Source organism: Lycorma delicatula, chromosome 3 (genome assembly GCF_047948215.1).
Source record: "Lycorma delicatula isolate Av1 chromosome 3, ASM4794821v1, whole genome shotgun sequence".
Classification (NCBI taxonomy): domain Eukaryota; kingdom Metazoa; phylum Arthropoda; class Insecta; order Hemiptera; family Fulgoridae; genus Lycorma; species Lycorma delicatula.
The window spans coordinates 128,708,503-128,718,994 of NC_134457.1; the positions used below are offsets into that span (position 1 = coordinate 128,708,503).

At 29.8% G+C, this 10,492-nt stretch overlaps 1 protein-coding gene across 3 annotated transcripts in view; it reads right to left on the reverse strand.

Annotated features, from left to right (window-relative positions):
• LManII (Lysosomal alpha-mannosidase II) overlaps positions 1-6,645 on the reverse strand; it is a 93,552-nt gene extending 86,907 nt beyond the window's left edge. For all 3 annotated transcript variants that reach the window (XM_075360557.1, XM_075360560.1, XM_075360559.1), the window contains exon 1: positions 6,418-6,645. In XM_075360557.1, coding sequence (XP_075216672.1) covers positions 6,418-6,531 — 114 coding nt within the window. In that variant the 5' untranslated portion in view covers positions 6,532-6,645. The remainder of the gene's footprint in view (positions 1-6,417) is intronic.
• Between the last annotated feature and the right edge of the window lie 3,847 nt (positions 6,646-10,492).

Consider the following 10,492-nt stretch of genomic DNA (forward strand, 5'->3'; position numbering starts at 1 on the left):
CAGGGTTGCCACATCTTGCAAAGAACAATCAGTCTCATTACTTTATTGTCGCACCTCGTATATATATATATATATATATATATATATATATAATTGAATATTTGTTTGTTTGCCCCGTAAAAAAAATGCGTTCCTGCACCATTCTCCGATTGCGATGAAACTGAAGAATTGTTGTGCGCACACCCGCAAAAGTTTCAGAATTAGTTTGGACCCGCTAGGTAGCGCTAAGGGTCGAGATATTTCGAAAAATTATATACTGCGGTATTCATGGTTGTATTTGGCTCATACTCAGAATATGTGTTACTTACATAGAAAGAAATACCTCTGTAAAAAATGGACCGCTAGATGGCGCCGGTGTCGAGATATTTACGAAACAAAAAAAAAATATATGTACAAACAGACTTTCTTTTATATTATATATATATATATGGACCGATTTTCGCGCGGGAAAAAAGGACAAAGCGAAAAAAAGAACAAGTAAACACGGAAAAATAAAAAAGGGAAAAGAGGGAAGGGAAAATGAAAAATGGGAAAGGAAAATAGGGGGAAAGGAAAACGAAAAAATGAAGAGGGAAATAGGGGAAAAGGAGGAAGGGAAAAGGAAAAATAAAAAATAAGAAAAAAGGGGGAAGGGAAAATGAAAAATGGGAAAAATACCAAGGAGAAAGGAAATAGGGAAAAGGGGGAAATAGAGGAATATGGAGATGGAGAAAAAGGGAAAAGGGTGAAAAGGGATAAAGTGAAAGGATAAATTTTGTAAATTCCGAATATTCAGTTTTTTAATGTTTTATCAAACTCATTTGTGTTTATTTAATCTATATATACGTACTCAAATCTAGCAATGGCGAAGCACTGTCGAGTCAGCTAGTAGATTAATATAATATATTCACGTTTTGGTTTATACTATGCATTCTTATAGCTAAGCAGTTGGTGGTCTGAAGAGGGGGGCGGGTGTGTGTTTGGGTTTAAAATGAATGAAGGTGGGAGAGCTGGCCGACAGGTTATGACAAGACATAACATGTCACATGTCATGAAATGGACAAATTCGGTAGATTTTAGAGCGATTTTACAGTGAACTGTATTTTTGTCTTTAGGTGATGATGATAAAATAAAACAACGCTTTGTTGTTCTTGATGAATCGTTGTGTTTAATTTCTTTTTACATATAAATTTACTTGAAAGTTATCAAGAATTACAACTAATATATATACTTGAACATTATCAAGTAACACTAAGCCTAAGCGTCCATCCGGACTGAAACGAAAAATATGACCGTACTGTACGGGATTCTAACTTCGAATGAAGGTCACCTAGACTATCAAAACTGCTCCTCGCGGTATTCATACGTAGGACTATCGTATGATCCTAGCTTGCCGGTGAGTTCTAGTACCCACTAGATAGCAGCATCCGACGGCTAGAAGTGGAACATAACAAATATTAACAAGTTTCGTATGAAAAGTGTACCTCACGTATTCGGAGTGAAGATAGAAAACAAAATTGGACACACCACTACGTTTGCTACACATGTGTTAAAGGACATAGACTATGGTCAAACAACTGAATGTGGTGAACAAAAAGCGTTCAGATTTGGAGTTCCAATGGTATGGAGAGAGCCACGAAATCACATATAATAATTGTTTCATTGTTCGACTGGTGTTCACGATTTCAATTTGAAGAACAAATAAAGGATCGTCTATCCAAATATGTCATCCGCTTTACGCTTGGATGGCATAAAAATAAATTAATTTAAAAATGCATTATAATAGAAATTAGGCTTAATTTGTGGCAATTTTCATTAGAAATTAAGGGTCAATAACCCCCGCCCACGTCTTCAAACCACTCAATTGTTTAGCTATAAGAATGCATAATATAAGCCAAAAAGTGAACATGTTACATTAATTTATTTAGAAACAAAACCGTTTTATATCTATTTTATTAACACATTTTCGCAATTTTTCAACTTTTTACAAATTTTTAAATTTTCGATTTGCAAAAAATCCTGACGTGGTGATGGAAAAAATGAGGGTTATTTTCCAATTCAGCACTAAAAAATACATAAGAACAACTTATTAAAAACTAAAAAAAAAAACACAACCATCGCAAGCTTGTGTAATGGGTCGATCAACTTTAATACCTTCTACTGATTTACATTTGAAGTTCTGACAGGTTAAAATAATTTCAAATTATAACTGATTACGAAAATAGTAAATATACGTGAATATATCTTGCTTTGTTATTGTTAAGTATCAGTGCATAGTTTGATGGTAGAAAGAAATTTTGGGATTAATACTTTTGTATGCTCGATGAGAGGAGTACTTTTAAATTTAACCATAGAATATTTTTTTACAGGTAGCTTTATTTTAAAATGAAGAATCATACTTAATTATTGAAGTGTTGTATGTTACAGTATCTGTTTCTTTATTCATTAATATTTATTCATTTTCTTCAGAACAGATCAAAAGAAATTGTATTTATTCACTTGTTAGAATATTTAACGAAGAGTGTTATTGACCGACCAAAGGTTAAGGGTACAAGCATGTATTTTCTTATTTATTTTACAAAACTACTTTTATTATATTATTTTTGTTAATTGTTATAATGTATGGAAACATTAAACTACTATGTACAGGTTAATAAAATTAAAAATCAAATGAATTATTTTCATTTGTGGAATAATGTTTTTATTTTTTCGTAAATTCTCGTTAAAAAAATTATTACAGCGAGAATTTATAATAGCATTACTTATTTTACGATATTTATTGAGTTCATTGATATTTTAAAGTATTTGTATGATAATTTAAAAAACTGTATTTAATAATTATCTCTGAAGAAAACAGAACCAACATTACAGTATTACAAATACATAAGATTATACTAAAATGAAATTATAGCATATTGTCGATTTACACAGTACTGATGAGATTTCCGTCAGGATGTTCACATACAAAAATTAAGTCACATATACATTTTAATATATATCCTATCGACTGCAAAAGTGACCAACAAATTCAGACAGAAGAACTTACCATTATTTTAATATTATTTCTCTGTTAATGTATGACTGTAAATCATTAAACCATAAATATATAATAAAGCGTAATAACTGTAAGAGGCCTAAGGTCAAACACAAAGTATAACCAAAAGTGGCTTTACCATACTTAACAGTAAAAGTATCCCTTAACCGGCTTACTGGGGAAGGTAAGAATGCCCGACGAGCTATAACTGTTCAGCATAAGAGTTATGCCAATCACTAAATCAGCTTTATTGATTTTTCAGTGCTACACCAAATCAATCTTCATAAAACATTCATTCCAGCCAGCATCTTCATATCGTTGAAGGACTGTTAAAAGCAATGGATTTTCGTCGGGGCGGGGCCCGGTTTGAGCTTACCACAGCTTTTGGGAAATGTACTACCTCATTTTAGTTTAGTTTCTAAGCAACTCACTGCGTAGAAGAGAATCGTAAGTATCTGACAGTCAGCCAGTGATTACCCCCAACACAGTGTGAGAACCCAAAATTTGACCTATGGAAGTGCAAGGCAAAGGATGAATGCATGTTGAATGAAACCACGCCTTGCTGCCAGAATTATATGATCTACTACGCGATTGAGTTAGGCTTAAATCACTGCAAATAATTGAAACAGTGGACGTTTGACTTCACTCAGGGCTTAACATCAAACCCGCCATATTTTAGTGTTGATTTCTAGTGGTGAACTCGTCATCGCAAATCAGCTGATTTCGAAGTCGAGAATCCTAAGGTTCAAATCCTAGCAAAAGGAGTCAGTTTTATACGGATTTGAATACTAGATCGTGGATACCGTGTTAGTTGGCAGTTGACTTTGAATTAACCATACATCTCAAGAATGGTCGACCTGAGAATTGTACAACACTACACTTCATTGACATTCATACATATCATTCGCATTCATCCTCTGCAATAATACTTTACGGTGGTTCCAAAGAAAAATAAAAAGGTAAAAGGGGATAACATCAGCTAGAAAGTCTACTCGGTCATCCTCATGGATCATTGGCTGGTCGTACAACCCAGTTGTATGGTCATGAATTCAGTTTCCTGGGATAGGGCTCAGAGTAGGGTCATACTGAAAATTATAATTCTTTACTACTACAGGTTTCATTGAGATGAATATACAACACCATGGCAAACCCACCAATTGTAAAACCTGGCCCGATAAGTAACGTCTATTTCGAGAATAGTTTTAAAACTTGTGCCAATATTTTTTGTTACATAATGTTATTACTGTTGAAAGTGTTATCTTGCAGAGGTTAATATAATTCTGCAAATATCTGACAGAGGATACATTGAATAAGCTGTTTGACAAACAAACTTATATTATTTACTGATAATATTGAGTGGCATTTATGTATTTATTTTCACTGATTGATAGTTTTAATAAGAACTATTTTTCAGAATATCACAATAAAAGGAAAAAAAATTGAATAATTTACTTTTATAAAAAAAGAGATCCAATGTAAGTTGCTCCGGTAAACGCTTCTGACGAAAAGTAAATATCCTTCTCAGAAAAATAATTAAAATGACATTGATACGATATTTATTTTCATCATTTTAACGTAAAAAAATCTCGTCGTTAAAAATTTTTATTTGAAATAGTAGTAAATAAATAAAATTATAAAAACAATTATACGATAAGTTATACTATTTCCATAAATTATATTACTATAAAAGTTACTATATCAATTACATCTTTTGAAGCTTAGTAACTGGCTTTAATTCATAATGGTGGTAAAATATCGATGTGATCTAAATTTATTCCCCCCCTCCATTAATTTTCTGTTAACCGAAACAATTTCATTTCATTATTAAAATTCTTCATAAAAATTAAATAAAACAATCTTGTTTTTATTACTTTTAACCAACCAAATTATGCCCTGCAAAGAAATTAATAATTGGCTCACTAACGTGACTGTCAAAAAAATTTTATTTTATTATTGCCCATGCCTAAATTTTGCGTTTTTTGATTAATGGATTACCGGTTATCAGTCACCATTTTTTTAAGCACAACTTTTCACTCAGGATTATCTACTTAAATAAAAAAAATTAAAATAGTAGTAATTTTGCTACACAACTGTTTTGATAGGATGAATTAGAAAATCATCCTATAGTAAATAAAAGTAACCATTACTATAACAAATGCTATTTATTAATAAAAAGAAAAACAAAACAATTCTTTTAAAATTACTAGAGAAAGAACTCTTCTACAACGACCACATAACAGCATAAACAAGGCGTCTGCTGTTATTACGGCACGTCACACTCAGTGGCGCGCAATATTTAATTCTATTTTTATTAATAAATATCAATCCATTTAAGACGTAATGATAATTTGTTTATACTTTAATTACTATACACATTTTTTTATTCATCTTAATAAAATTATCAATTTACATAAGTTTTAAAACAACCATTGTTTACAGAAATTGATATTAATTAGAAAATTGGCTAACCGAAAACCTATTGGTAAAAAAAAATTCCAAACTTGATAAGGGTTATGTGAAAAGATTAGTTATTTGGAAATAGGCCGTACTTTTAGAATTATTAATTACATTTTTTTAGAATTATTTTTATTATTACTCGTTATTTTTACTTGTAGAAGTATTATTATTTGTTTGACGTAAAATCAATTCACTCTATTTAAGATAAATATATAAGTTATCAGTAAAGGGTATCTTTATTTTGGTTTTCTCCAATTTCTTGAAAAATATTTTCCAATAATAAAATTAAATTGTGTAGGTGAACTGAAAAGATAGTAGAGATTAAAGTAAAATCATCCTTTATTTTTTATTATTAATATTAATTTAATAAGTTTTAAATTCAGTAGAGATGACAGCGTGACTAATATAAATACAACGCATACGAGTAGTATCACTCGTGTAAATTGTTAAATAACGATTTCATAACCTTAATGACATCAAGGTTATGTTCCCGGAATTTCAGTGTAAATACGATAATGTCTTATATATAAATTTCGGGAGCAAACTGTAAGCTACATAATTGATTGATTAACAATTTGAATGTAATTTTTAAGTTCAATTCTAATCCTTTTTTTTATGATTACTAAAAAAATGCGTCAACTAAAGATTACACTCTGAAATTAAAATAGTTCAACACAATTCCTTAAATAATGGGTCACAGGATCTCTCTAATTTGATTAATGTGGAAAGAAAAACAAAATAACAAAAAATAAGGAAAAAGGTACAACAAAACCAGTTATAAAGTATGAAAAGATAGGAAATTAACGCTTTGCTAAAATTAAGTCATCCATTCTCACAAAATTAAATAATTAATTAAAGAAAATTAAATGTTGTAAATCATAAAATAGAACTGGAATAATAAACTATTTAAATTAAAACAATTCTCCGTACATATACTTATAACATACCTCATATCCACAACTAATAACCGTTTCATCAGTAACTGTATCAGGCGAAATTGGAGTATTTGCAACTCCAGAATAAAGGCAAAATAAGAATATAAATAAAAATATTTTTCTCATCGCGTTGTTCTTCTTAAAAACTGTAAATAACACTGTGTTGACGGTTCAATGCTGTTTAACTCTCTCAAGATAATCAACTACTTGCTAGTAATAGACTGGACAGCGTTACAGAGCGTAATCATATTTTCAACTCGTTTATTGTATTGCCGCAATTGCTACCAACCTCATAAAACCTAACATCCCTTTTTATTTTTATGTAACGGTTTTCTTAAATTTATTATTTTTCCATGTAGTTTAATTAATTAAAAACTATTCATATAATGATGTTAAAATAAATTAACGTAATGGACCATATGATATTAAAAAGAAAACGATAAAGAATATTTATTATACCAATAAAAGATTATTCGTTACACCATCTCATTTAATTACACAAATGTTCATACCTAAAAAACATATTTAATATTAAGTTATATAACAAATAAATTAGATCAAATGTTCACGCTTGAGAATCAAATTTAGTGTTAAGTTATATAACAAATAAATTAAACTAATTGTCAACGACAATAAATATTTTAATGGTAGGCAGATAGAGAATACATATATTAGTATTATTCTTTTTGTTAAATGAACAAATAAGGCAACTAAAGAATCTCCTGCTTTACCTTAATATTGAACTAATAAAATTCATATAGATATTAATAGCTAATAACTTTTTATTGTATGTAGATGAATTTAAATAAGTAATCTTCGAAACTACACGCTACAAGAAGTAGTGGTTTTTTCACATCCTTTCTTAATTTTCATTAAGAAACTGGAGTTCTTAATTATCATTCTGTTATCTTACCCTATTTACACAAGATTCTTTTTGAATAAAGTTTTATAACAATTTTTTAACGGTTGAAATTAGGTAAATAAATATTTTATTCGGATGCACATAACTGTAGTAGTATTATTCTGTATTTTATTGATCATTTTAATCAGGAATAAATGGTTAGGCTACTCTATGGATAAAAGTAGCGAAACTACCACCAAAAATTGTGGAAAATCATGGTAAAACGTTAATCAGAGGAGCGTCACAGAATTGATGTTAAATTATAAATAAATAAAATATAATCTTATTTTATCACAGAAGCGTATTAAGAATCTTTTTCGTTCATCGTTTTTTTTCAAAGGTAGCAAGCACATTTATACGTGAATATAAATAAACACATGCATAAATAAGAATATTTTATTTAATTAATATCGGTTTGCATGATTCATATTAAAGGGTGTAAACAATGATGAGATGGCCCATTTTTGTAACTTGAAAAAACTCATTCTGACTTCGGGAAGGTGCCCAAGATATGATATATTTCAGGTGAAAATATAGCCTTTGTAGACAACAAATATTTAGTACTGAAGATCAGTATAATGTTTCGCTTAGACGCTCTGAAGTGAAATAATAGGGTTTTGATTCGTTCCAGTGAAGTCAATACTAACGTCTGTTGAGAATTCTCATTTATCAAAACAACCAGAAATTTTACACTTTGGGTAACAAAAATGCTCTATTATCATTATTTTGAACACCATCCATCCAATTACCAATGTTACTTTTATAAAAAAATCACTGTGCAATGGTTTTATCGATATTTAAAGTTAGTTGCAATTTACCCAGTGAATTGTTTATTGAACTGCTTACGTAGAATTTCTATTTTTATTAAATAATTATTTTCGGATTATATTAATGATTATTTGTAGATAGAGCGAGAATGAAATCTTAAGGAAAAGCATTATTAAATAATAAAAAGAGCAAAGGAGCTAGAATAATTCCTGTGGTGTCACGTGTTCTACATCTAGAAGTGCGGATCTACTTTATATCTTGGGAAGTTTGTTTAATGTTGTATTTCTCATCAAAAAATGATAAACTGTAAGTATTAGAAAAATTATGATAATGAGCTTTGTACTGTAGTAATTAAGTTTTTCATTTGAAAGAGGTGTAAAAAAAAATTAAACTAAAAAGAGGTGTCAAAACTGCTTTAATTTACTTAAATTAAAGAGACAGGTGTCGAACCTAAATTAAACCAAATTGAATACTTCACTGTGAATGGCAAAATAAAAACGGGAACTTTTGAACTCCCTCTGTGTACCTTCCAAACTGTTGTTGGTTTTGCAAAACATTTTTATGGTGAAAGCAAACTGTTGACTGTTCCACTGCTCCATGATGACCGAGTGGCAAGGTTCTTTTACTTTTTCCTGTTTAGCCTCCGGTAATTACATTTCAGATAATACTTCAGAGGATGAATAAGGATGTTATGTATGAGTGTAAATGAAGTGAAGTCTTGCACAGTATCAGTTCGACCATTCCTGAGATGTGTGGTTAATTGAAACCCAACCACCAAAGAACACCGGTGTATCCACGATATAGTATTCAAATCCGTGTAAAATAACTGACTTTACTAGGACTTGAACGCTGGAAATCTCGACTTCCAAATCAGCTGATTTTGGGAAACGCGTTCACCACTAGACCAACTGGGTGGGTTGCGTGGCAAGGTTGCTTCTACAAAAAGCAGTGCTGTTAACTGTACATGGCTGCCACTACGCGTTTAAAAAGTTCCCGTTTATTTGTGTCACCGTGTATTTATAAATAATAAGATTAGAATTTGTTAGAGTTCTTAATGGTTTAAACGAATTTCTTAATGGTAAACGAATAATTTCTTAATAATTATTATTTATTATTTATTATTTATTATTTATTATTTATTATTTATTATTTATTATTTATTATTTATTATTTATTATTTATTATTTATTATTTATTATTTATTATTTATTATTTATTATTTATTATTTATTATTTATTATTTATTATTTATTATTTATTATTTATTATTTATTATTATTTCTTAATAATTTCTTAATTCTTAATGGTAAACGAATTTTGTGGCAGGTGAGGAAGAAACAACCCACCGGGTTGATCTAGTGGTAAACGCTTCTTCGCAAATCAGCTGATTTCGAAGTCGAGAGTTCCAACTTTAAAATTCTACTAAAAGCAGCTAGTTACTTTTAAACGGATTTGAATACTGGATCGTGGATATTTGTGTTCTTTGATGGTTGGGTTTCAATTAACCACAAATCTCAGAAACGGTCGACCTGACACTGTACAAGAGTACACTTCACTTACACTCATACATATCATCCTCATTCATCTTCTGAAATAGTACCTGACGGTGATTTCCGGAGGATAAACAGGAAAAAAAAAGATGTGGAAGAAACACTGGTAGACTACACAATATGATAAACTTATTTGACGGCTATGGGGCTCTTAATATCTTCTAAAACACAAAAAAATTATTTTTCCTCGTGAAAAAATATTTTGAACGATTAACGTGTAAAGATTAAAGCTCATTATTCTATGCTATTAGTAATTACTACTCCTAAGGTTGCGTTTCCATTATTTGATTTTATCTTAAAAATGCTGTGATTCCCTGAGCAAAAATTCTATTCATCTTTTCACTTTACATCACAAATTCAAAATATGTAAACGTAACCTTCACATTTTCTTTGGAATTAGTCTAATTTATCATTCTTGAAAAAAATATTAACATTCTAATTCTTCAATCCGAAGAATTATATGGTTCTACATTGTCGCTTCCTTTTGAATAGTTTCATCAAGAACCGATAGAAGGACTATTTTGCCTTCAAAATATAATCCCCAAATGGTCGTTGACATAATTTTAAGGAAGAATAATAATGATGTAAGATTTTCTCAGAAACTACACCTGTAATTTTCCGTTAAATTCAAAGATGTAAATTAATTCTGCTAAATAATTATTAATTGACGCTTTTAGCTTCTACCGAATCAGCTTCAATAACCTTTCTTTATGTTGATCTCTCTACGTAAACGTCCGTTTTGGAAAAACGTAATGGTATCCCAATTTGCTTCACAGAGATGAAGGCCTTTCTATGTTTCAGTATTTTAGGGATACATATATATTCGTATCAGTTTCTCGTTTATTATTTTCATTGAAATATATATATA